General features: G+C 40.8%; 2 protein-coding genes across 4 annotated transcripts in view; both read right to left on the bottom strand.

Annotated features, from left to right (window-relative positions):
* pacs2 (phosphofurin acidic cluster sorting protein 2) overlaps positions 1 to 18,424 on the bottom strand; it is a 69,995-nt gene extending 51,571 nt beyond the window's left edge. For all 3 annotated transcript variants that reach the window (XM_080871725.1, XM_080871727.1, XM_080871726.1), the window contains exon 1: positions 18,089 to 18,424. In XM_080871725.1, the coding sequence (XP_080727851.1) occupies positions 18,089 to 18,207 (119 nt within the window). In that variant the 5' untranslated portion in view covers positions 18,208 to 18,424. The remainder of the gene's footprint in view (positions 1 to 18,088) is intronic.
* A 3,354-nt stretch (positions 18,425 to 21,778) lies between these two features.
* Positions 21,779 to 27,591, bottom strand: srsf5a (serine and arginine rich splicing factor 5a). Its single transcript, XM_080870211.1, has 8 exons — positions 27,433 to 27,591; positions 26,176 to 26,315; positions 26,012 to 26,082; positions 25,362 to 25,493; positions 24,702 to 24,771; positions 23,221 to 23,294; positions 23,036 to 23,140; positions 21,779 to 22,874 (listed from the first exon to the last, which is right to left on the bottom strand). The coding sequence occupies exons 2-8, from the start codon at positions 26,299 to 26,301 to the stop codon at positions 22,565 to 22,567; spliced, it is 888 nt and encodes a 295-aa protein (XP_080726337.1). The 5' UTR covers positions 26,302 to 26,315; positions 27,433 to 27,591; the 3' UTR covers positions 21,779 to 22,564.
* Between the last annotated feature and the right edge of the window lie 257 nt (positions 27,592 to 27,848).

Below are 27,848 nucleotides of genomic sequence, written 5' to 3'. Positions count from 1 at the left end.
CAACACTGCCAAACACAAAAATGCCATTACTTATTAGGTCGAGGAAAAAATAGCGAGAAAGAGCACTTCAGATTTTTATCTTTACATGGCAGTGGGGAAAAAACTGTATGCTAGGATTGTAGCTTGGTATTTCCTAATTGGCTCAAAGGGAGGACACGGCATAAAGGGAAGCCAGTAGGAGTGAATGGGTGCACATGAAAGATAAAGTAGAAAGAAAAACGAAAGCACGAAACCATAATTAAAGTAGTATTTCTGCATCTGGTTTGGACTAAATAAACTGGAGTTGTGTTAGTGATTGTGTGAGAGAGAATTTAAATTTTTAATTGCACAGCAGGGTAATAATGAGCACAAAAAGTAATTGCGTAACAACAGTTAAGTCACAGCACTCACAGCTAAACCGAATTAGACTGAAATGAAAGCAAAACTACTTTAAAAACGAACCAAAGCAGCAGCAGCAGTCGCAAGCAGTTTAAATGCAGTTTCATTCATTTTATACATGAAATATGAAGAGAAGAGGAAGAAGGCGGATTTAATTTGGGGACTAGTTTATGCAGAAAAAGGGGGAAAAATGTAAAAGAGGAAGGAGAAAGAAGGCAACAGAGTGCTAAAGGTGACAGTCTCTGAGGATAGACACTCCCTTTTCTACTTAAAACTCTGGCTCTTCGCCTCCCCTTAGCCCTCCAGCTCGTGTCGTCCCAAAAGTCATTTTGACAGCTCAATAATTGACTGCTTATCTTTTATTAATAGAGAGATCCATTAGGCCACGAGGCCACGTCGGCGCTTCACTGTGTGTGTGCTCCGAGACAAAGCACCGCCGGCCTTCACACGAGACACCTCTTTCTTATTGTCTCATATTCTGGCATCTGCTCAACGCTTCACTGTAACACGGCCTCTTAATTAGCCTCACGCACAACAGAGGAGTCTTCACCGTCACTGTGGTGGTACATGTTAGACAGTGCAGAAGCAAGGCTATCATCACAGAAGCAGGAGGGAATGAATGGGTTCATTTCATTTCCTGAAACGTCTCTTTTGAGGTTAAAAAAAAAAAAGAGCTGTAATCATATTTTGCAAAGGCTGCAGAGACTGAGGCAGGTTTGTGTATTCTTCAAAGGGGCTGTAGATATCAAACATATTCCTTCAGCAAAGTAAAGCCTGTGCCTCATTATCTCGAGATAACAAATTCGAGGTTTGCCAACACTCACGCTTGATTGCTTCACTGACGTTGTCCCAGTTCAAGCTGAAAGAAGGAGCAGAGACAAAGGGAGAGACGGCCATCGATCAAAGAGCAAACTCAATCACTCGTGAAGGCTGAAAGTCGACATTTAAGGAGGTGTGATGGGGGACAAAAGAAACAAAGATGTGCTTTTATTACATTTTATGTGTATATTGAGACAATTAAATGGGAATGACTGCGTCAATGACACAGTTATGCCTGCAATCATGCACAAACAATTCTTGCACTGTCCAAAGCAATACTAGCATCAGTGTGAGCACTGTATTAATAAACTCTTGAGACATTCTATATTTGTTTGGATTTAACAAGTCTAAGCTGAAATCACCTCAAACAAGCATGACCGTTTGGTTTGATTTAGGTTTTAAATCATTTTAAATCAAACATCAGTGAGAAACCCCGGGGTGTGATCATTGAACATGTTAGGGGTCATCCTCTGGAGAACACGAATATCTTGAAAAAGCTTCACAGAAATCCTTCCACTGGTTTTTGAGATTTTTCATCCTGGATTGACAGACGCTGCCACCCTGACATACACACCATTTCTAAAACAGAACAGCAAAAATGGATCCTTACTAGGTGTAACCTCAAACGCATGATGCTATGAAACACTAAATGAGACTGACATGGAAGTTCAAAGTTGTAGTAACAGCCTCCTCGAATAAATAATGCATTACTTTCTATCAAAAAAGGCTTTGGATGCACATTAACTAGCTTCCCAACTGACCAGCAACAGCCAATAGTTGCACTGTAAATTTGTGAACTTAGAAGACAGTATTGAGCAGGCTAACCTTCCCTGCACCCTGAAGTAAAAAAGCCCCACAAAGTAATCAATAGCAGTCTCCCTCCCTATCTCCCAGTCTGTGTACACTGGACGTCAGGCTGATGGTGGTTTATGGCTTTTAGTACCTGCAGACACCAGAGCTGTTGAATGAAATCACAGTAAACCAGCGGGGAGAGGTTCATGCTCCCATAAAAGCATGGGAGAAAAGGTGCACTGAAACAAGAGCACACATTTAGCCATCAAGCTGGCCAGAAGACGTTTTTGGACAAAAGGAGGATCAGATATAGTGCGCAATAAATAGCTTTAATATAAATTTCAATATATCGCTCTTGAAAAACAGCCGCTGTGTAATACTCACTGTTGACTGCTCTTTTGTTATATATCATCAGACTTTCATTATGACAACGCAAGCAGCGGGCTCCAGAGAAGTCTGACGGAGAGTGAAAATCCCCGGAAACTCCAAAGTCAGACGATGTTTCGTAATTAATTTGCTCGACTCTTCTTTACAATGTTATTTCAGTTCATTGAGGTTTGCAGGCATCTATTTGTGCACAGCTGTCTCTACAGCATTTCAGTCAGATTGAAGTCTGGACTCAAAACACCTTGATTTTTTTAAATTTTTCAGTCATTCTGTTGTAGATTTGCACTTGGGATCATTGTCCTGTTGCATGACCCAGTTTTGGCCAAGCTGTAGCTGTCGGACAGATGGCCTCACATTACACTCTAGAACACGTTGGTATACAGAAGAGTTCATCGTCGACTCAATGACTGCGAGGTTCCCAGATTCTCTGGCTGCAAAACAAGCCCAAATCATCAACCCTCCACCACTGTGTTTGACAGCTGGTATGAGGTGTTAGTGCTGCATTGGTTTTCTCAAAACATGTTGTGTGTTAGGGCCAAACATTACTTTGGTCTAGTCTGTCCAAGAGGACTTTGTTCCAGGTGTCATGTGGTTTGTTCAGAAGCAACTTTCCAAACCTAAGCTGTGCTGCCATGTTTTTCTTGTTGGTGTGTTTTTGTTTTTTTGTTTTTTTTAAAGAGGCGATCCTTCAACACAATACACACTTCTTTAGTCTTTTTCTAATTATACTGTCATTAACTTTAACATTCAATATGCTAACTGAAGCCTGTAGAGTCTGAGATCCTGTTTTTATTGCAGTTTCTCTAAGCATCACACAGAAATAGCACACTATAACAGTGTGTTGCCTAATGAAGGGCCAGACAGACAGAAACGGCCCAATAATCAAATTTTCTCACATCTGCTATCTACCCCACGATATCCTCTACCATGAAATTTGATGGTCGAGTGAGAAAACACTGACCTATTAGAGCTATATTCACAATGTTAAAAAAAAAAAAATCTATAATAAATGTGCTCCATTAAATATGCAGGACAGGAAGATTTGAATTCTATGTTTTACATCAGCTCAGAGTCTGAATGACCTAGAAACAATTAAAAGCACGATGGATACGAAAACCGATTTATCTCCAGGGAGATGTGTCTGCTTTGTAAGGAAGAGTGTCTGGGGGAAAAAATGTGTATGTATAAAAGGATAAAGTATATAGGTTCTGAGTTGGCTTTGAGGTACAGAACAGCAGACAAACATGAAGCAGGCAGCCCAAAGCAAAGTCTTTGTTTCATGTTTTGCAGCCAAAGTGCAGAGAAACTGATGCACTAAAGAATAAAATGATCTGTGGCCTCTGGGAGCAGGAAAAAAAAAGATTTGTATGCAGCAACGTGCTGCACACACTCCTCTTATGATGCCAGCTTTCTGGACACCCACTTTAATCATCTCTAGGCTGTCAAATCCTGGTATTTACAGCATGTCTGAGACCAGTGTCCATATCCAGGACTTTTCAAAACAAGATGATCTCGTGAAGTCATTTTAATCCACACGAAACTTTCAGCTGCCACACTACCGCAAAACATTTGCATATGCTGTGTGAGTCTGGCCTGTGGGCTTATCTCTGATATGAAAATTTCGATTTTGGTACACTGAGACAACATATATTGCACAAGATTGTTGTCAGAGTCTCTGCTAGTCCAGAAGGACGAAGAAAAAGCAACTTTAAAAACAATCTGGCTGCTCACATTCAGCCACAGGAGCATTAGTGAGATCCATCACTGATGTCTGGCAGCAATGCCTGGCTCCCACTTGTCCAATTCCTCCCAAAGGTGTTGGATGTGTTTGAGGTCTGGAATCTGTACAGGCTAGTTAACGTCTTGCACAACAGGAAAAAGATCTCTTTAAGTACTTGGCTTTGCACAAACAGGAATGGCAATGCAGGAAAGGGGAAAAAAATCACAAATTTTTAGTTTTTGCAAAATATGACTGAGAATGATTCACTCAATCATTTTTAAAAAGCCTCAGATCTTGCCAGAACTTTCATTTCACCATGCTGGGGTTAAAAATCCAATCTAAAGATGCATTAAACAAACAGCAGACACTTCAGATTCCACTGCAGCCAGTCTGAAGTGTCCAACATAATGATTTTCATACCAGTCGAGAGTTTGGGAGCTCTTTCGCCTGTGTAATTATGGAGCAAATTAACTGCGCAGTCACAACAGAGAAGGCACATTTGCTGTATTCACCATGTTCTTCAGCTGAAGGGCGCTTTCGTGCAGATCTCATATTGTTGCTCTGACAGGTTTCTGCATTATAGGGGAGCTGAAAATGGACGAGCAGGGCGCTCTGTGCAATTATATGAATGTTTTTTGACTGAAGTGGCTGAAAGGGTCACACTGTGGCCACCTGGACCTCTGACTGTTTTAGTCAAATGGCCCGTGAGAGTGTATGAACTGCACGCGAGTGTGCGTTTTGTGGCTAAAGTGGATGTTGAACGTAACGCAGTATGTTCAGAACGCCATTTGAAAATGGATACTCCAAATAAAATAACTTCTGGATATAAATGAGAACGAAAGACTGCTTCATTTACAGAAAAAAAATCCAGCAAACATCAAAAAGAATTCATCTTATTAAAGCACAGAATGCACAAATTTAGTAATGATAAGAAATAGAAGTCTTCCTTTAGGGAAGCTCCTCCCTGCAGTAGCTGATAATAGCAGATGCACAACAGATCTCATGAATTCAGATGGCCAAATGTTCCAGTCAACATTTTAAAAGCATGCTTCACCCTTCTTCTCACCCTCTCATAAAGTCCTGTATTTTTTGAAGAAGAATCAAAAGCTGCAGAGTATTTTGTAGTAAACTAAAAATAGATATTTCAGAGTTGGCCGATAGTAAAAAAAAAAAAAAAAAAAAAGTACTTTAAAATCACACACAAGGAATAAAAGTATAACATATAACAACTTAAACAAAAGACTATCTGTATACAAATGTTTCAGCTGCTTTTTAACAGACTCAGTGGAGTCTATACAACATAAAGGCTGTCTGAAAAGCCCGATCCTCGCCAGGAAAGCAGCAACCTTTGAGCCAATGACGCAAGAGCTCAGGAAGAAGAACGAGGCTTCAGCAGGTCAGAAACATACTGGGAGGCTCGACCACGTAGGGCTCTAAAAGTTAAAACTAACATTTTAAAATGAATTCTAATAATTAACTGTCAACAAACGAAGAATAGCCAAAATATGTGAAGTAAAAAGCCCGTTAAAGGAGTTTGAATGAGAAAAGGTAAAAGCATGAGCAAGTTCATTTTCAAAGCTAGGAAACCTCTGGAATCCGTGCTAAGTGCTATTAACTCAAGCTCAGTGCAACTGTAGTTTTCTGTAACGCTTAAGACAGCTTGTGTTGCATCTAAATGTAGAGAAATTTTAAATGATAGAGGAAAATGGCAACTGAAGCCCACTGGGATCCAGTACTTTTATCTGGATATAAGTAGTCATCAAAATAAACAACTAGTGGTGCAAACTGTGCAGTGGATCACTGGAGAAGGTTAGCATCAAAATCTGCGAATCATTTAAAAAATTACCTTAAAATCTGACTTTATATTATTTGACAGCAGTTCTCATTCCTGCAGCCAATTATTTAGCAAGTTTTAAAACTTTTTTGCAATATAGTCACTTTTTTCTTCAATTTTCTGATTTTCCAAGACAGGAAAGCTATGAGTAAGACCTGCATTAAATGGCCTCGGGGTGGATTTGAACCTTATGGCATATGTGTCATCTGGTGTACCCGGTGAGCTAAACAGTCATCTCCGTTTCATTTTTATAGGTCACCCTCTGCACCATTTTTTTGGACAATCGGCTCTACATTTGTGACCTGCTTCAGCTTCACGGAGGCTCAGCTGCCTTTTGTCAGAGCACAATATTTCCTTTATGGGGTCACACATCACACGGTAACCCATTTCAAAGAACGAGCCTGTCTGAGCTGTAAGAGAAGCTTTTAATGTCGTCTGTCTGCTCAAACAAAAATGGATTAAAGAGGTGAAGCGCTATTTAACAGTCAGGTCAGAGACTAAAAATCCTCTCCTTCTGGACAAAACAAAGCTTTTTTTTTAAAAAAAATATCATAGCAGACTTGATGAATAATTTGAATCACTGATCTCCATTGTTAAAATCCCCACAACTTTATTGACCATCCGTACTGGAGCAGATTAACAGGGCTGCGCTGTCGAAGCTTGCTCAGCGTCCAGGAGGTCAAAAAGGTTATGTTCACAGGCTTGTCAAGCTACGCTTTACTTTTGACTGGCAGTGATAATGAACGTTCATTTCTACAGTTATCCAGGGACACATGAGAGGTTTTAGCTGCTAGTGCCAACCTCAGGATTTTCACCGTGTCCATCTGTCCAGCCATCAGGGAGGAGCTCGGTGGAAACACGAACGAGGTCATATGACTCAACCACCCAGGAGTGAGATGCCAGATGTGGCATAGCAGCTTTCCTAATTACTACAATATGTAAAACCTTCTAAGCTGTCCTCACGGCTGCAAGTTTTCCAGAGAAACCTGACCTACATTTCTCCTGCATGCTCTGAATTCAGAAAAAAAAGTTCTTTAAGTCTCTGTGAAGGGAGAACCGAAATAGCAACTGCTTCTCACGCCAAGTGCTGCAGGAGCCACGCTCACAATACAGCCTACAGGGTCCTCCTGCAAAACCGCAAGAATGAAAGGGCGCGCTCATGAGAGACCGCACAAAAATGCAGGGAAGGAAGGCACGAGGCACATATGACATTAATGATCAACAAACAACGTCAGATTTACCTGCTGCCAAAAGGAAAAGCGACACAAACACTGCTGCTAAGGAAATCAGTGATTAATGTATTACGAGGATTTCCCTGGAAGCCACTGTTTGGACACACAAATCAAAAACCACACAGCTACACTGGAAATAAGGTCGTAGTAAGAAACAATAAGTCCGTTCAGCACAGAAATTCACTTTTCTGCAGGATAAAAAAAAACCGAAAACAAAAAACACTAGCATGAAAACGAGAGAACAAATCAAGTAAATCAAAGCTAGGTGCTCGATGAATACTAATGCCGCAAAGAAGCCAAAGTGTAAATATAAAACTTCTTCAGACAGCCAGTTGAGGTTACATCACTAGCGAGGCAGAAAATTTACTTTAAGCCTGAGACATCGATTCTTGTTGTTAATTTTCTGTACATTTTTGTGACAGTAATGATTAAATCTGCATTTCTGTTGTCTCGTTAACCAAACTTTATCACCCTGATTAGAGGAAATAGACTAATCAATATTTTTCCTCTGGGCTACAAAGACATCTTGAATCAGAGCGGGACGAGCTGAAATCTCATCTACATCTAGCACAAATTTTTGACATGTCTCTCGCTCTATTTTCAGCCTGTTAACCTCTTTTTTTATTCCTGCATTACACATAAAAAAATAATACTGGAACATGGGATAAAGTAAACAGGCCCCATGGTGGCCTGTGTAATCACGGAGCTATTTCAATAATTTGAGCCACATTTGGAAATAAGGTCACCTCCAGCAATCACAGAAAATCCAGTTTTACACAGTGATGTTCTTTAGAAATGGAACTCATCTATTAGCAGAATTGTGGATTTGGGTGCAGAAACGAAGCGGGCATTGTTGTAACAGAATGGAGCATTATCACACTTACATAACAGGGTATGAAAGTAATGAGCGCTGCGTAACAATGTTACCTTTTCAACAGAATTAATCAACTCAAGGCCCGGAAACAAGCGTCTTATAGGCTTAAAAACTATGCAAAGGCTAATGAAGACAAGGAGAAACTCTGCAAAAGCAAATGAAGCTACAGGAAACTGTTAGTTTAACCAAAGTACAAGAGCTTTAGTATTGTGAGCCACCCCAATTCTATACATTTTGTTGGGAAAATGGGAAATGGGTGCAGGAACAGATCTTCAGGCTTCCCGAGCCCTTTAAAATCTCTTCTTTGGAAGGATGATCCCACACTGACTCAGTAATGTTGAAGTTCGGACTCTATCACTCTTGTGATAATTATCAAGCTGAAAAATGAAGCTGTTGCCAATCAGGCACTTCTCAGATGGTATTGCACGGTGGATCAAAATCTATTGGGATCTTTCTGCATTTATAATTTCATGAATTTTGACACAACTGGCTGAAATGTAGCCCGAAACTATGAGATAGCATCCACTGTATTTTGCAGATTACTGATGTTGAGTCCAGTTCTTGCGTAATTTGGCATACTTCAGCCTTTCTCCTCGTTTCCCTTCAGAAACTGCTCATATGTTGTAAACAACTTTTTTTTTAGGCCTGTCACTTCTTCTTTTATTCTCCACTGGTCCAGTTTCCTTAAATATTTTAGGACAAACAATGAAGAAAGATTTCAAGTATTCCTCTATTAACTCTTTGAGAATAATTTTTTTGGTGCAAAAATACTTTCTGTGATATGTTTCATAGATTCAGTAACAAAGCGCCAGAAGATATGTTTAAAACTGCTAACTTTGTCTGTTATGTGTAAAAACAACACTGGTTCATCTGTTGAGTCAGATGCATTTTTTAAGCTTGACTCATAGGCCAGTGTTAAGTGGTTCAACAGCAAACAAAAACATTCCTCTGAAAATGGTCAGGTACAATGATCGGACTGAAAATGGGTGAAAAAGCAGCCAGACTCTGAAAGACCTTCAGAAAACCTGCAGAACTATTGCTCAAGACCACCTTAAAAATGACAAGAAAGTCTGGCTCCTTGCAAGAAAATATAAAGTACTGTAAAAGTTCAAGAAGTTTAAAAAAATGTATTTACACCTTCAAGAAATATGAAAAAAGTCATTTATGGCTGTTCTCAATATAAAATCCACAAAGTCCACACTTACAGGAGAAAAGCCTCGTGTTACTAAAGATCAAGCACACACAACTTCAACCACAACACACTAGTTCCCAAAGGGGATATTGAACACACAGTCCACTACTTTAACAAACACTACTTCTAATCGCTTCTCACTTCCTTTCACAACATTAACCACATGTTGCAGGGCAATATTTCCCACCAGCAACAAGCTCCTCCTCCATCCTATCTAGGTTATCACTGCGGTGGGTGTTGCTGACACCATCATAGGATTTCAGAAATGAATGATGAGGGCGCTCACCTCACCGTCACCTACTCTGAAAAGAAAACTTTTGCGAAAGTTGCAAAAGATCAGTCTTTCAAATGATAAAAATGCCACATTCAGATACATTTATCAGTCTGTGTGGAAATCAGTAGTAGACGTAACATTTCCTGTGCCAGTTTTGCTGATATTGTCTTATTAAGACATTTTTATTATGTGTTGGGTTCAGCAGGACACCGTTTAGTCTTTAGACATCTTATTTAGACTAAAAGACCCGCTAAAGACAACGCTGTGTCCCTGGACTGAAGATTTCAAGAACATAGATGGCGGCGATGGTTGTTTTACATTTGTTTCATTGGGGCTCGCATTTTCTTGCAAGAAGAGCCCAAGAATTGTAGAAGAAATGTAATTTTCCATGTTCTGTTTCCCGGTTAGCATGAAATTCATTTGTGGCGCATATGTTAATGCGACATCAGTGCTGCGGGTGCATGCAGCATATTATAGCAGTTTTTTTCTCCTGAACTGTCTTTCATTTTTGAGCTACCCTACCAACCTGGGTTACATTGGGCCATTTAAAGTAATTTGATGTTTATGTCTGCACTTTATCATCTTTCTTCTGCAGGCCTTGACATTTAACTTGTTCTTTAACACAGGCTTGTTCTTCCACCATCTAGATTCAATGTAAGCAATCCCATATTGTGCAAACAGAACCTATACAGGCTGCCATGCAGCATTTTTTTCATGCTCGTAATCTCATTCTGCAGGAAAGCAAAACAGATATTATCAACGCAGGTTCATAGAAATCTAATATTGTCTGGGGAAATAAAAGAGGAGCACAAAAAGCAGGCAGTCAAGCATGGAGCTGGGCGCTGAGGCATGAGTGAAGTCAGCTGTAGGCAAAATTGATCGGCCTGCAGAGTCACAAAGCATCTCAAATGTGTGTTTGGAGGGTGTGTGTGTGTGTTGCAGTGAGGAGACAACTGCCCTTTCCTGTCCTGCCCTGTCTGTCCTACAGGATGCTCTGCATCAGCAAGATTCAGGGGGGATCTCTTACATAAGACCTTCTAAGTTAACATTCAAAGAGCATGGTAGGAGAATGACTCTACAAAGGTGTCTGTTTAAAGTGTGGAAATCATCAGAGCATTTGGGGCTCTGTGTATGGCAGTGTCAGTCCACTGGCGCTCCACATCTTTGCTTTTAAGATCCTTTAGCAGTAGAATCTGCTGCACATCAGTATTGCTGCACTTCTGTCTTCTTTGTTCCCTCAGGGCAGCTTCTCAGGCCTCAAACACAGCTCCTCTCTTTAATCCAGCCAACCAGTGCTACCAGCACAAGCTTTCCCAAACCTGCTCCCCAGCTTCCCATAACACTGCAATAAATACAGTTTCTAATTCCTGCCTCCTTTTCTGTGCCTGTGCGCCTGGCATAAACATAATCAACCAACTGCCAAGAAATTTAGTTCATGGTTTGCACAGGTCTGCCTGGCACCCATCCGCAGCTAGAGATTGTGTATTCCCCAAACAGTTTGGCAAATGTCTGCAGGAGGCTGCCTGCTGATGCTAGGTGAAACTAGATGTAAAGAGGTATGCGATGCTGCGCTGAGCAGCACCTGGTGATTGCTTTCGTCACTAATAGACATTTTAAAAGTTGTAAGGTTTAAAATGTTGATTTCTACAGTGAGGTACAGTAAGACCTTTATTTTGAAGGTGAACTTATGTCAAGTCTGTCAATTGTGTTGTTTAACTGCCGTTCTGTGGTTCAGTTAGCAAATATTTGCAAGCAAGTCGACATCTCCTGTGCAAACTATGGGTGACAGCAGCAATCTGCAAGTGACCATCGCAACCCAGAGATGATTCGTAGTGTAAAACCCTTTATGTGACTAATTTGTATCCAGTGACATCCAGTGATCTCCATACTTTCCCTAGCAACGAGTCTCTGGGGCTGCGTGACTGAGACCTAATCTACAACCACCACTGGGGTGAGATTTTGCTATTTTTTCTTTTAATGAAATGTCTCAATGACTGTTCACACTTTTGCCATGAAATTGGTTCATTCATGGTCCCAAGAGGATATATGAATGTATATACATCTTCTGAACATCTGGCATTTTATATATCACCACAAGAAACTTAAACCCTCTGACTTAACCAATAAAAAATGGCAACACTTGCAGGAAAGAAGGGACAAATGTGCTCCCAGATGATGAAACCTACTTTTTGTTGAAATGTTTTGAAGTTGTTATAATAAGAAAAAAATTCCAGTTGTTACCCTCAGAATAAAAACCATTTGCTAACCTCTGCTATTGATTTTATCACTCTTGCATGCAAAGCTAGGATGGTAAACACTATACTTGCTGGAGATCCGCACGCAAGCATTGTTATTCTAGGCACGTTATCATTTAGCTCAAAAAACTTCCTAAGCACAGCTTCACAGGGCTTCTGGCATAGTTGCAGCCTCTTAGCCTTGTTAAAACTCACAAACATTGGTACAGAACAAGCACCGAGTGCAGGACAACAAGAACAACAAAGGGAACAAAAAACAATGAGAGGCTTTAACTACCCCTCATTCATCCTACTCTAAATTCCCGCAGTGTGACCATCCCAGGCAGCCAGGGGACAAAAGAGCAAGTGTCTCGCTGCTGCTCAAAGCGACATCTCAGCAGTCTCGCCTCCAACAGGCCCAAATATGACTGCCTACTGGCTCCAGCTGCCATTCGAGGGCCCGTTCAATCCCTGCTCTGTCTCTGAGATTGGCCCCGTCTCTTGTAGCACTTAGCCACACGCCTGTGGGCTGATGTGCAGAAATGCAGCTGATGCCCACTTCAAAAATACCAAAATGAAACACAGCTCCTTGCCCTTGGCTCTTAAGAGCAGATGTAGCATCAGCAGCTGATTGATTTTACATGCATGATAGGGGTCTTAAGAGGCTCTTAGAAGACACAAGCATCTTTAGGAACAAGTGTGCAATTATAGCACAGCGTTCAGATGCCCTGAGCAATGAAACAGCGCATTTGGTGCTCATTCAAATGCCTCTCACGATGAGGTGACAGGACTTACCACTACATTTCACATTCAGAGTTGGGATCACTTAAGGAGGATGCTGAGAATATAAGAGGAGCCTTCATTGTACCTATCATGTTCTTTGCTTCCTTTCTTAGCATTATTAGTAAGCACGGATCAGAGCCTCATAACCACTTAGTGCTACCTCATAAAAACTGCGGCCACTTTTAGATCTCACATCTGGATTTTCACAACCCACCAACCTCTACGTTATGTGTTTAAGGCCCCCTACCTCTCCTGAGGTAGGTGATTATGAAGTATCTCAGCGTGGAGAGGCACGTGTCCTGAAGTGACTCTAGGAAACGTGAGATCAGTGCCGAGGCAGCACTTCTATAAGCCTCCCAGGCTAATAGCCTTTGGGCTTCAGAGACCTCCGAGCCACTGCGAGCAGTATTTGTGGAAGGATGAGGAAGGTACAGGATAAAATGATAAAAATCAGGAGAAGAGCACATATGCTAGTTCAAATTAAAAATGCTGCTTGGTCCCATGTTACAAACAGTAGCTTGGCTGATTTTTAGAAATGTAATGAACCCATGTGAGGTAAAGGGATGCCAGGATCTGATTAGCACTGTATACAAGTTTACTAATTTAAATCCTCATTCTGGCAACAGAACAGTATAATGAGTACAGCTCTGTGGAACCATGTTACCGACTCTCTTCACACCAAACCTGATTTCCCCATAAAAAATTAAACTCTGGCTCCTGAGGACTAAAAAGGAGATGTGTTTACAATTTTAAAAAATCACTTTTCATGCTAAGTACTCTTCCCTTCATAATACCTCTGTCTCGCATAGAGAATCCACTAACTTGTCATGGTCGCTGCTGACAAGAACTGCACTGTTTTTCTTATTACAATGCATAAGCTGAAGGCTTGCTTGTACAACTGCAAAAATTAGGATGACAGATGGCAGTTAATAAAACTTAACATGCATTCAGTTTTTATTGAGAGCTCACATTTTTGAGAAAGGAAGCAAATATGATAACAATTAGATTTCAGTCGTTTACCATAGACTGTATGTAAAAGATGTACACAGCTACCATCATCCACTAGTTTGCAGAGTTGCTCTTAACATTTTAGCTATCGACAAAAATATTTCTCAATTTTTGTCACGAACCGGCAGATACTAAGGTAAAGACCCTACAGCATTAGAGAAAAAAAAAAACCCTCTAAATTTGATGATTCTCTAATAAGAGCTCTTTGAGAAGGTGGGAAGGAAAAACTCCCTTCTAAACAGGAATAGACCTCTGGGAGGGCTCGGGGAGGGGCAGTCACCTGGTTGGGAGTGGAAAATAGAAGATACAATGCTTGTAAGGGAATTTTTTAGAACAACCTGATAATAATGAATTAAATAGCCACACTAGAAGCAATTAATACATTAGCTAGAATCAAATAAAAGCAAGCAATCTTAAATAGTTGTTTAATGTGCATGGTGAAGGATATATCCTGATTAGAAATGACTGAAAGTTTCCTCACAGCGCTGCTGGAAGCCAAGGCCTATCTACAGTAAGTATCTGGTTAGACATAATGTTGCAAAGATTTTTAGTTGTGTCTATAGTAGGAAATTGGCAGTCATCAGAGGCTTTATAGCTTTAACTGAACTAATTTATTTTGGTCTTTCAACCTCATAGATAAATATAAATGGGTATCATCTGCATAGCAGTGAATGATGAACTCTAGACCCTGACTGATTTGTCACACATAAGGTGCCCATGCCCTAAAGCATACAATTTACAAAATGAGCATTAACACATTTCATGATCTGAAGCTACCGCTGAAGATTATTACATTTAATGCGAATGTATTTACTGGTCTTTTCTCAATCAGACTACTTTTTGTAAGTGGAAAAAAAAAAAAGACCTGCTGACCATTAGGGGAAAGAAACGCAGGTTTAAAGGTCTTCTGCATTTCCCGATCCATCTTTTATATACAGTCTATGTTTTGGAATAATAGAAACAACCAAGTTCATTTTTCACACTATTTATCCAAAGCTAAATTTTTAATTATCATAACCATGAATTATACTACATGAAAAGAAAACTGAAAGAAGAGCCTCTCCATTGTTTCAGCAAAAAACAACTAAATACTAAAAGAAGTAGATAGTAGTGCAGGCAGTGAGGCGTTCAGTTTATTTAGTTCCCGTGTGAGACTGACAGAGGAAGACAGTTGATTTGACACCTGGTTAACAAGCTGAGTTCCTCCTGTCTAAACTCTGACAGACAGCAGTCAATAGAGAGCTACAGCCTTTAAAGGTCTTGAATTCACTTCACACTAGCAGGCGAGTTGCTGCAGTGTCTGAGCCCACGAACACATTAAGCGAAGTAAATCTACTCTGTAAAGCAGCTTCATACGCCAGCCCACGCTGCTCTTGTTGCTGACAGACGTGCAGGGTCGGTGCAGATTGAACCCGGGACTTTTTAGTTACAGGAACCTTTTTATCCACTTGTCCACTCAGCTGAATAACATCTCGACTATGCTATTCCTGGAAATGAATTAGTTTTATTTCAGCTAAAAGCCATGCAATTTAATGCCCACTGAAGGTATTAACTTAAGAGGATAGATCGAGGCTGAAGAGAGAGAGTTTTAAAAAAGTAAATAAACACACAAACATACTCCTCCATATTCTGTATCAGTTGCAGCGTTTTCCCTCTTCTCTGCAGCCTGACAGATGCTGACCGAAGTCTGACAGCAGGATTTTGTCTGTGTTGCATCCAAGTGCTGAATAGTTACCGTATTTTAATCTGATATACGACCATTAAAAAAAAAGATTTCTTTTCTGACCTCCTCTAATGAGGTTTTGGCTCTGATTTTATGGGGGGAAAAATACAACTTTATTTGATTATATGCCTGTAAACATAGATTTATTTACAGTTATACTCGTACTGAAATGCCTCATATCTGTTTTTAATTCAAAAAAATATCTAACCACATTACATGCTTGTGCTGATAGTTACAACATTAAATATCGGAAGAGATCAGGTTTAAAGGATAGTTTGTAGAACTGCTGACCAAGGTTTTATACCAAGGCTGTGGTTTAATTCAATGCCACTTCATAATCAGACCGACTATTTTGTGCGATAACCCAGCCTTTGAGCTCAAGGTCTGACACTCAGAATTATTATTCTCAAACTGAACATTTGCATTAGGCTTTCAAACACAGAGTTATAGCAAAACGAAAGTAAACCCTCTTTCAATTATAAGGTTTTATGCATAACGCCACAGTGAACAATCAACTGCTCCTTAGCTGGTCTTAAAATTAGGTAACTACAAGCCAAGATGAATGACAACACATGACATATTACACTGTGTCTATTGAAACAGCATCTGAAAAACTAACAAAACTAAGTACACCCCATGATTCAGTAGCTTGTTGACTCACTTTTAGCAGCAGCAACTTCAAGTAATCAGTTTCCTGTCTGACTTTATCAATTTCTCTAATCATTGTGGGGGATTTTTGCCCACTATTTTTATGTCATTTCAGTTCATTGAGGTTTGTGGGCATTTGTTTATGAACAGCTTTTGTAACGGCCCATCAAAACAATTCAGTCATTCTGTTGCAGATTTGCTGCTGTGCTTGGGATCGTTGTCCTGTTGCATGAAGTTTTGCCCAAGCTGTAGCTGTTGGATAGATGGACTCACATTTGACTCCAGTATACTTTAATATACATCTGAGTTCATGGTTGATTCAGTGACTGTAAGGTCCCAAAGTCCTCTGGGAGCAAAACAAGCCCAAATCATCAACCCTCCACCACCGTGCTTGGTGTGATGTGCTTCTGCTGATGTTTCCCTTCTCTTTTCACTATAACCAGTCATAACTACTTTGGCCTAATTTGTCTTTTGGACGCTGCTGCCAAAGTCTTGTGGTTTGTTCTTTTTAGAAATGCTTTCTCCTGGAAATTTGTACCGTTAATAAGTTTAACATTTAACATAGTAACTAACTTCTTTTTTGTTGGGGTGAATTTGCTGGGATGCCCGTCCAAACGTCTTGTTTTCCACTTGTGAATAATCTTTCTCATTGTAGAATGATGGACTTCAAATCGTTTGGAAATGGCCTTTTAAACAACTTCCTGTCCATCAATCTGTCCACCCAGATTGATGAACAGGAAAGATTGGTTCAGTGGTGATGTAAATTCTCTTTTAAACCACACCTGAATGCTCCAGACCACCAAAACTTTAGCTTTTATAAAGGAGCTCACGTTTACTGATGATCAGTTATTCAAGTGCATGAGTCAAGCTGATAAATAAAAGCATGATAGGTCATGCGTTTCTGTTCACCTGAAGTTGTATTTACCAAATATTAAGACCTGTTAAGGGCCAGGATATTTTTGTTATGTCCTGATATGTTAGACATTAAAACTGTACTTTCTTTTTACCATGACTATATATGGAAAAGCCTAACAGACAAATATATTCAGAGGAGGAGGAAATCTCATATATTCCTGTATTTACTATAGCCTTAATTATATACCCATGTTCATTTGAATAATGAATGAACCGTTTACGCTACTGTAATTAACTCCAGCATCAGAAAAGTGAAAATTTGCTGGTTTTTTTCTCCCTTTTGAATCACCGTATAATTAGACATTGTTGGGTTTTAGGAGCGCAGTCCAGTAAAACCACAGTGACACTCCAGCTGAGAACAACTACACAAACACTGCTCTGTTCTGTTTGCAACCTGAGGGCAAGGCATAAGTTTAAAAGAACCAAACACACCTACACAGAGCTTTTTTTGTTTTGAGTATTGAAAAACAAATAGGCAACAAAGGAAAATTAAAATTGCTTGTTGCTTTTTCAGCAGCTGCACACACAAATTTAAAGAGAAGTTACAGAAATGACATTTTGAAGTTTCTTGGCTGTTTTTTGTTTTTTACAGTATGTTTACATAGTGGGAGATATGAGGCAGTAAACTAAAAACAATGCCAAAGCCTCCAGAGACTTTGAGATATTATTGTCTGTGAAGGTATTAAACTATACTTTCTGGCAGAAGACAATCAATAGTGAAAATTGTTGTGAGCTGCTCTCCTATCATGGGTGAAATGTTACCAGTGCTGAGATGAGGAACACTAGAAATCATAGAAATGCACCCAAATCGGGGCAACCTTGGAATGCACACTGCATTTAAGTCTCCTCGAGGGTGGAGGGTGGAGGATGGGGGGGGGCTCACAAGAACCCAATGAACCCACTGGGTCTCCATGATGCATGAAGCGGGGCACAGTGATCTGGCACGGGGCTGGTTACCTTTCATTCTTCTGCAGAACACACACCTTCACGGTGGGATGTAACCTTGCACTGAACGTGTTTGTTTTTGTAGCCTACCAACAAGGCACAGTTTACCCTCCCTTTGCAATATTTACATTCAAACAGTGCTGCAGATGGATGGAGGATCCCGGTGCAGGGCCTGCCTGCATGGGCATCCACTTGGCATGATGATACAGCTAGCTGGTGCAAGCGTAACGTTAGCCAACTGACAACTGACAGCTTGCGCGTATGGCACGGTGCAAGCGTCGCATTTAAAGTTTAAAAGGACACCGAGATACGGCGCCAGCCGCGTTTTACCTCGGGATGCAGTTCGGGGACGATCCGTCTATCTCCCACGTTGCAAACAGGTTCATGGGAACCGGTCTGTTGAGAGCCCCGCTCCCGGGGAAACTCAGCCGGCCGCTTCTTTCCGCCATGGTCCGAGCTGCCGGTGGGACTATCCGACACCAAGCTGGGGGGGTTGGAAACAGCAGACCGGTGCAGGTCCTCTGTATACGCGTGTGTTTCCGTGAAAAAGAGCCGTTACGCACTCACGTTAATGCAGTGCAGACGGCGGAGGACGAGCTCATTTCTCCGGTGTGGTCCTCTGTGCCAGGGAGGGACTGCAGCGGAGCCACCGCTGAGCTTGTTGTGCCTACCACGCTGCTCTGAGTGTATGGAGGGCGATTCGTGCCGCCCTGTTGCGGGAGGGAGGGGAACGTTTTACCCACTCACACACTTATTCACAGCATTCATTGCATTGTGTTTTTGTTTTTGCACCAGATAATAAAATGTGTCTTGTAAAGGAAAAGCATGTATGATATGACATATGATGCCAGCTATATGATAAAACTGTGGTAAGAGAGCATGCACTTGTATAACTGCATGTTAATGTAAATATTTAATTAACCAATCAGATGGGAGTAACTCAGTGCTTTTACCAGGGGGCCCTAGTTGCTGAGGTGGGGTGGAGTGAGTGGGAGAGACTACCTAAGGACAGACAGTGGCAGGAGTCCTCCAAAGCCTGTTTTGTTTGCAGTTTTGCATTTCCATATTTAGAGATACAGATTTGAAATCCACCAGCCTGCTGGGCCTTTTCTCTGTGGAGTTGTATGTTAGGTTAACTAGATAAGTGGAAAAGGATGGATGGAAACAGATCGTAAAATGGTTTAGTCCACCCCACAGTTGGACTCATCTTTGCAGTACAGTAAATTTATTTTATCAAGCCGAGTCCTGCAAATATGCACCACGAGTCGTGTCTTTCTCCAAAAAAGCAAAATCAGTGTATCCATAAACAAAAGGAAATTAAATCTATCAGCAGCTGTTAAACCCAGTACACCAACTTCAGATAGAACACTATAACTATCACAACCTTACATCACGAAACCCTCCAACTGATGTGAAACCATAAAAGCTCAAATAGTGGCGTAGTGGCAGTTATTCCAGATAATCATTTCTACCGATTGCAGTTCAGCTAAAAGCTTAGCAACACTGACATCAAATAGCGTTAAGTTTTATTGTATGTTGGATCAGTGTCGCTGTGAGATAAACGAGGCATTTTGAGGAAGTTGGTGCGTTTCAGACTGATGAAACAGCATTTTGTAATACCACAGTGGCACTGTTTATTTAAAAAGGAAAGTGTTAGGATGTTACTTATACAGCAAGAGATGTGTGTTATTTAGTTTTTTTCAGTTCTAATGACACATTTGGATGGTAGGGCCAGAATTAGACATAAACAAGATGAATACCTAATAAAGTAAGTGTTTATTACCATATAACAAAGACCATTTCCTTGAAGGCAAAACGAGTGTCTGAGTATCATACTTCCTCCACTGAGAGACTCAAGGAGCTTTATTACTGCAAAGATACTGCAGTGGTAAGAAAGCATACAGCTTTTAGTATCTCACTAAGATTAAGTCATTATATGCAAAACCTTTGTTTTTGTTTTTGTTTTTAAAATATGGCATTAATTTCCTTCTATAAGTCTGGCACTTAAATTTGACTGCCTTTGCATTCATTGCGCTTCAACAGGGCATTAATTATCCCTCATATATTTCTCTCCAGAACAAAACGTCACCGCAGGACTTCCTTCCCTGCAGTGGCAGGTAGAGTGATACCTGAGTGATACAACAATAACAACAACAAAGCTTTGCTGTGAGAGCAGCTGGGGGTGGAGCAACATTGAACTACAGATAGATAATCATATATGGATAGATAGATAGATATGCAAAAACTCCATGTTAAATTCCATTTCAACGGCTCGAGTTGCGTGATTACATCTTTCACTCTTAAAATCACAGCAGTTTACCTGCGTAAATTATTTCCATTCATTCACCTGGAAAATCATGTCCTGATTATTGTCATCCCTAATGGTGGATCACTCATGTACAGCCATGCAGCGACTTTGCAATGCGAGTAGACACTGCCACCATGTGGTGACCACGATGAATGGGATTAAAGCCAAAGTAATAAAAACTGCTTGCATTTAACCAAGACCGCAACAAACATGTTTTACTCTTTAACGGTGAGTAACGTAAAGAGAAACCACTCATCTTTAAAGCACGTGGCCACTTTAAGGATTAGCATGAGCTCCTGGATAAGCTGTTACTATATTAATCCTCAGAAAGCTTGTCTATAATCATATTTGCTCAGTAATCGCCCCTCTGTCCCCTTGAACAAGCGAAAAAATGAACTTTAATTAATTTTTTACTGTTCAAAATCAGGTTTTTCTCAGTATAAAGGCCGTCAGAGCCAAAGACTGTACAAAAAAGTGGATGTAGTCACCACTGGAGCCAGAAGTGATCATATGTGGATGAAAGGGAGGAGCAAAATGCACCAACAGCCCAAACATAGCAGAGAGGTCCAGTTAGCACACACCAGGTACAGATGTCTTTGTTGGAACACCTGTTAGTCAAATGTGTGCCCAGTATTCAGATGTATTCCAAATACATTTGGCCCCATGATGTCGTTATAGTTAGCTTTTATAATCCTGTAAAGTTGGGCCCTTTAACATGGAAGTCTATGGGGAGTGACTCGCTTTTGGGACCAGCCCCAAAAGTCAAAAACAAGTGCTTCTTAAAAAATAAGAGTTGGGTGCACAAGTTTGCATTTATTTAGGATTTGGCACTGCATAAAGCAGGTGGTATAATGTACACAGAAACTTCACCTCAAATCAAAAGCTAGATGGTTGAAACTTCGACACAATCTGGGGTTCCAAAAAAACAATGATCCCAAAGATACATTCAAAGATACTGGTTGTGTAAATGAATAGAGCAAGCTAACACTCTGGAATGGTCTTCCCAAATCCTGATCTCAACTCAAGTACCCTCAACAGGTCAGTAGCAGGAAATGCAATCAATTTAACAATTCTACCAAGAGTAGTGGTCAAATATCGAGCCAGAATTAAGCAAGAAGCTTGTTTGTGGCTACCAAAAGCATCTAATTGAGGTGTAACCTGCTAAGGGGGATTTAACCAAATATCTGAAATATGTTTATATAACTGAGCCAAAAATAAATTCAGAATTGTTTTTAAAGTCATTAAAGATATATTCTGTATCCACACCGAAAAAAGAACCGTTCAAAGAAATCATGGAAAGCAGCAAATTACCACATTCATGCCTATGTGTGTATGTAAACTTCGAACACAACTGCAGTTTTATTACACCTAAGAGCCATTGACTTTCACCCTGTGTGCCTCTTCATTGTACAATACATAGAATATCTAAACAAAAAGCCTTGAATTGTATCAGAGGACTTGAAATAAAGTCAAAATCTTAATACAACCCATAAATGTTTGCACTTTGCTATATCAGCTTCATTACAGCAAGGTTTGAGCCACACGTGTTCAAACAGGATCTTGTGGTAGTTATGAGCTTGGCTTAATCTTCACTCTCAAGCTTATCCACTACTGTATGTGCACACAAGAAAGCTGCAGCACCTGCACTGCAAACCCTCCAATTTTAATTAATGTTGCTCAATACTGACTTGAGAAACGACAAACGAACAGAATTAACAGTTGTGAAGCTTTATTGAGTTCAATCGCAGAAATTTTAATGCGTATGTGAATCTCTTGAACCACATTCACAAAGTATTTTAAAAAACTGACATAAAAAAAGGAAAGGAAATGCAGTGGGCATTTTATTAGTATCAAATTATAAACTTATTTAGAGACAAACGTGTTCAGGCCCTCAACACCCAATAGGGTGGAGATTAAGAAAACTCAGCAGGTGGAATAAGGCCGTGATTTAAAAACAAATCTAAATCCATTACAAAAATGAAAGAAAAAAAATCCAGACAAATAACTAGCTGAAGTCTTTGCAGATTCACATATCAGGGCAGTGAATGAAACGTGTACAAATACGTCATCACAAGCGTAATCACAGCAACAACCGGGAGCTCGCATTACCAAAACATACTCGTCAACATTTTGGAGAATCAATGACGTGACCAAAAGCCAGAGTGCTGGATGGAATCAAAACATGGCAGACAGCTTAGACTGTAACGGGCATCATCACCAACTGAGTATTTCGTATATATGAAATGCCTGTACAAAGATGGGATACATAAATCTCACAAAAACAAAACTTCCTTCTACGGAGACGCATCCAAAATTAAGATTTACAAATAATAAACACGAAAGTGTCATTAATGACAGTCTTTATTTCAAAAGAAGCCATATAAAAAGGCAATGCATCCCCTTCACTAAAACAAAGAAGGAAAAAAAAGAAAGGAAAAAGACTTAGACCCACACCGAGCAACTACAAGTCTATGTTACAACATACAGGTGTACCCATCTCAGTGTTTGCTGTCTGCTGAGGCGGAGCGGGAACGAGAGCGGGACTGGGAGCGAGAGCGAGAGCGGGAACGAGAGCGGGGAGACTGTTTGTCCTGAGCCGGTGCAGGTGAACGCGAGCGAGATCTGGAGCGCGACTTGGAGCGAGACTTGGAGCGGGACGGGGATCTGGCTGAGGCCTTGCCCCCTCCTGACGTCTTCTTCTCGGGAGTCCGGCTGGCGGATCTGGATCGGCTCCTGGAGCGGTTGCGGCTCCTGGAGCGACTCTTTGAGCGGGAGTAGCTGCGGGAGCGAGAGCGGCTCTTGCTGTGACTGCGGGGAGAGAGAGAGAGAGCGCGCAATTACAACACAATGTTTCGGCTTTTCAAAATAAAATATTAAATCTCTTAACAGTTTGTCAAACTGACTTGAAACCTCGCAAATTCCTGAACAATTTATGGATACAACCTAAAATAAATTAAAAAAAACCTTACTTTCTGCTGTCCTCAAACATCTTCAGCTTGCGACCATTCAGTTCTGTCCCATCAAGCTTGGATATGGCATTCTTCATGTCACTGCGGGATGCAAACTCAACCACCCTGCATGAAAAGAGAAATTAGTGGACAAACAGTTCACATTAGGAATACAGAAAGGCTCAACTCAAAAAACAGCAACTCACCCTTCGTTTTTGGTGGGTCTGTGAGCGTCCACAAAGGTAACTTCCCCTGCTTTCCTCATCAGGTCCTTCAGGTCCTATTTTTAAAAGCATAAAGGCGGGTTAGCAACGGGGAATGAAACCTGAGGTGTCAGTGAGAGCCTTCTCAGACCTGGAGGGAGAGAAATGAACAGGCAGCAAGAAACCACTGAAACTTGGGTCATCTAGTCCTGACGTTTGTCACTTAGTGATAAGCTTCCATTTCAGTGGAGGCCACGTAAACAAAAGAGCCACACAAATTGCATTTTGAGAGTGGACAAGTGTTGCTTTTTCATTTATTTATTCTTTTAAATTCCTTTTGTACCCTTAAATTATATTTTTAAGCACATCAAACAAAACCAGATTGAATTGTATTATAAAACGCCTGAAGGGTAACATAGAACTGTGTTTGGTTTTTTTGGGTGAACGGATGAATTTCTGTATGCCAACTATTTATACGATTGAGATAATGCTATGTACTTACAGGCAAAACTATGGGTAGGTGGAAAAAAACCCTAATGTGGACTTCCTTTTTGTTGATGTATTAGTTCTAAAGAGATTTGGCTCAACAGAGATACACTGTTTACGTGAGTCCCCTTTAGGACTGTAACTCTACACCCCGTTACCACCCGACCCTAAACAAACCCAATCACATGAGTTTTATGCTACTTACCGCTCCATACCCAGGAAGATATTAGCATAGAGCCACTTGTCCAAATAGCAAATGGGAACCAATGCAGTGTTAAGCCCTTGAGAAACGCCCTCGGCCTTGACTCAGCATCCGGCCTCCACAAGTAAGGAACCACCAGAGATCAAGGAGGAGGGGTGTGCGCCCGACCCAACACCCCCCACAGCTCCATCAGCAACAGAAAAAGACCCAAATGGGAGAGTGTAGGGACCGTGGATTTGAGGGGGGTTACATCAGTCGGGAGTGCCAGCCCACAGAACCTCCAGACTGTGGCTACGGACCTCCTAAGGCTACCGTATCCTGCGCTAGACCACTCTCACCCGTTACTGGGCCCAGCCAAGACTTTACATCAGCGGCAACTGCGTGTAAGGAAAGGCACCAAATGGACACTATTCAGAAAAACAACCAGCAGAGGGCGCTACACACTTGTGACACCCAGTGGAGGGTGTGCATTTACCTCTGATACAAAGGAAACCATATCAGAGCAGCTGTTTGAAAAAATAAATAAATAAAAACAGTTAAATGTTTTTGTTAGAATGCCTGGCATCAGTAATAACATGTGCTTTTGTGTGGAGAAAAAAAAAAAAAAAAGAGTGTTTAAAAGGAAAAAGTATTTATAAACACTAGGGGGCTTCCTATAGTAAATAGAAAATTGCCTGGTATGTGTTGTTTTCTGTACCTTGTGTGTTTAAAGAAACTGACCCGGCCAATAAAATTAATTTTGCTCCTTTACAAAACTAGGTCATTTTTAAAAAGCTTGTGTCCTGTTGTCTCTTACCTGCCAGCTCGTCCGCGAAGACAAGTTCTCCACAACGAGTCTGTGGTCAGTCCGCACTGGAGGGCCATATCTGCAGAGGCAACAAACACCAGCACAGCTTTGATTACATTTTCTGTAAGGAGCACAGATCCGGTGAATGCATCCACATCCGGATCTGCCTTTGTGCCTGAAAACACGGCTGGTGTCTCATCACGTTCACCGTCTACCTTAGGGTTCTGTAAATATTTGAGTTTGCTTCAGAGGTGAAACTCAACACTGGCCAATCCTATTTTAGTGTAGTCCATTAGAGACTCTCAATCCTACTTTCCTGCCACATGTATGCAAATTTGTATGTGTATCTTTCCAGCTTGTATAATATTGGTTGAGCTGTCACAGGACTGTATTTGACTTTGGACCAGATAAACTATTGTCACACCCAGTTTCCACGTAACAGGATCTGTTATCACGTGTCAGAGGTTTACAACCTAATATCAATATTTAATCTGCATCTGTCCATTTATTAGAATTTTATTTATTTAACATCATTATTTCTTTTTACATGAATATTATCTTTAAGTGCTTTTTAACATCATTATTTCTTTTTACATGAATATTATCTTTAAGTGCTTTTTATAAAATTATTACTTTGTTTTAAAGGAAGCTACTGAAAATGTGCTGTACCTGGATCCACTGCTGCGAGACTGACGATAGCCGCCGCCACCACCACCACCACCACCGCCGCCGCCTCCGAAACGTCCCATTCCAGGGCCGCCACCTCTTCCTCTTCTGGAGCGAGCATGCTCAATAGTGACCCTGATGGGCAAAAAAAGAGGTTCAATCAGTGTTATCAGATTATATACAAAGTAATTATATCTGATTAAATGTGTGTGCTCCATGTGACTCAGGCATGCGACAGCTCCACCACAGGGAGCCTGACGTCATTATTTTGCGATAAGCAAGACTGAGGAAAAAGAAGTTATCAGCTCAGAGAAATTATTCTTAATAACTAGGAACTAGTTCTCCTTTCCAGCCACTGTCTGAATGTTTACTTCTTGTTTTGAAGGGCCTCCTGAGTTGTGTCAAACACTCACAAATGAGCCTTTAAAAGGTCTGTGGCAGTCTAACAGCACAGAAAGAGGAACCGGGACCAGCCAAGGAAATTTACTTATAAAATGAAGAAGCTGCTCGGTCATAGAGTATAAACAGCTTGTAAGGTTCTCAAAAAATAAACTTAATAAGCTGCGATAAAGTAGCAATTATATCTTGCTGGAAAAAAGTCAAATGTAACCGACCCACACCCACCAAATAAGACATAAAGACAACATCATTACCGTTCACTACACAGTTCTTTGCCATTTAGCTCATACACAGCATCATCTGCATCTCTGTGGTCATCAAATTCCTGAAAGGAAGAGGAAAATGTGATTATGTATAAGCAAAAACACTTTGAAAACTCTCACTTTGCACAAAAAAAAAAAAAAATGCTCAAACTCACCACAAAGCCAAAACCATTCTTCAAGTTGATCTCACGGATGCGACCATAGCCCTTGAAAAACTTCTCCACATCTCTCTCTCTGGCGTGAGGACTCAAGCGTCCAATGAAGACACGGCAGCCACTCATGATGATTTTATCAGCTGAGATGAAAGAGTAATTAGTTAACAGCATCTAGCTCAGCGCTTTTACCGCACAAAGTGTTTACTCGTTGCTTTTTATTTATGTGCTAGTCATGTGCTGCCTTTTATGGCCAAGATAAGCAGGCCACACCCCTTGAAACAAAGGTCACATCCGCTGCAAAAATACAAGTTAATCAACCATTTTCTAAATTAAATATTAACCACAAAAAGAAAAAAAAAAAGCAGATAGTTTAAACTACATGTATTTTATGAAACTTTAGCAAAATTAATTATGTTAATCCGTTTTAGATTTGCATGACAAATAACGTAAAGAGACTTGCAATACACTCAAGCTAGGGTGAAAAACAGGCCCCTGGCAAACTGAACAAAGCTCAACAGGATCGGAACACGCACCATGATCCCTCTCCGGTTTAAACGAGTGTAGTTTAGCTTGTAAGCAAAAAAAAAAAAAAACTGGGCTTAGCGTACCCCGACGGTTCGCAGGCTATTTGCATCATCGAGCTCAAAATGGAAAACGGTTTTGTATGGAGCTATTGACTGAAACCGTACAATCATTCTCACGGCTAAATTGTAATTTAAAGCGCGTTTATCAATATTTACAGGTATTTCCACACATTTTCTTCTTATGCGATATGAAATGTGCAGACAGCACAACAACGGCGATCAAGGGGCCCGTTAAAACAGCTCAATGGATCTGCATCAAAGGAGAAAAAAAATAGTCCGATTGCATTGCAGGTAATCAGTAATGATTAAATAATAGATTCTCTCCGATTATGAGACACCAGAAAAATGACTTGGGGCCTTGCCAATCGGCCTCAGATAAACCATCGGCGTCGATTATTATTGCAATCCTACCTTAAATTAGAGGATCGCTGGTAAGGGGATGTAAAAGACTGCGGATCTGACAAATAATGTGCTATATTAGCTGGGTAACAGTAAGCACAAGCAGGCCTCATCACAATTTCGCTCTTGACGCTCGCCTCGAGGTCATCCCCGGCTAGCCGAAGCTAGCCTGTGACCTAACTTCGGTTTCAGCGCGAAGAACGCGCCAATTTAACGTTTGACAAAAATCGCAAAATCCTTGAAATAACACAAATACGCTTTAATAACCGCTCACCTGTTTCTTTGTTCCTAATAGAGCTGCTTGGGCCTTGTTGCTTTCGCTGCTGGCTCGCTCCTGCTCAAAGTAGGTCACCGACTGTGCTGAATCAAAATGGCGAGTGAGCATAAAAAGAGCAGAGACCGCAAAATGCGTTGCTGCCCTCACAGTGTCACGTGATTGCAGCAGGTAACGCTTAACTAGGTTTACGCTGTTAGAGCCATGGGCTTTACCCCCAGTAATATTTACAGCTAAAATAATAAACCATCCACATAAAATAACAAAGAATGTGTGCAAACGACAAACGAGTACATGCATTAAGGTTAGCGTCTTCGAATACTTGAAAGGAGGATAAGACACAGATTTGGCAACTCATATCAGCCTATTCTTGGGTACGCAGCGTTCTGCATGCCTTAATCTTAAGTAATTTTCAT

This window comes from Rhamphochromis sp. 'chilingali' (assembly GCF_963969265.1).
Source record: "Rhamphochromis sp. 'chilingali' genome assembly, chromosome: 21".
Lineage (NCBI taxonomy): Eukaryota > Metazoa > Chordata > Actinopteri > Cichliformes > Cichlidae > Rhamphochromis > Rhamphochromis sp. 'chilingali'.
This window is presented reverse-complemented; position numbering and strand designations above follow the sequence as displayed.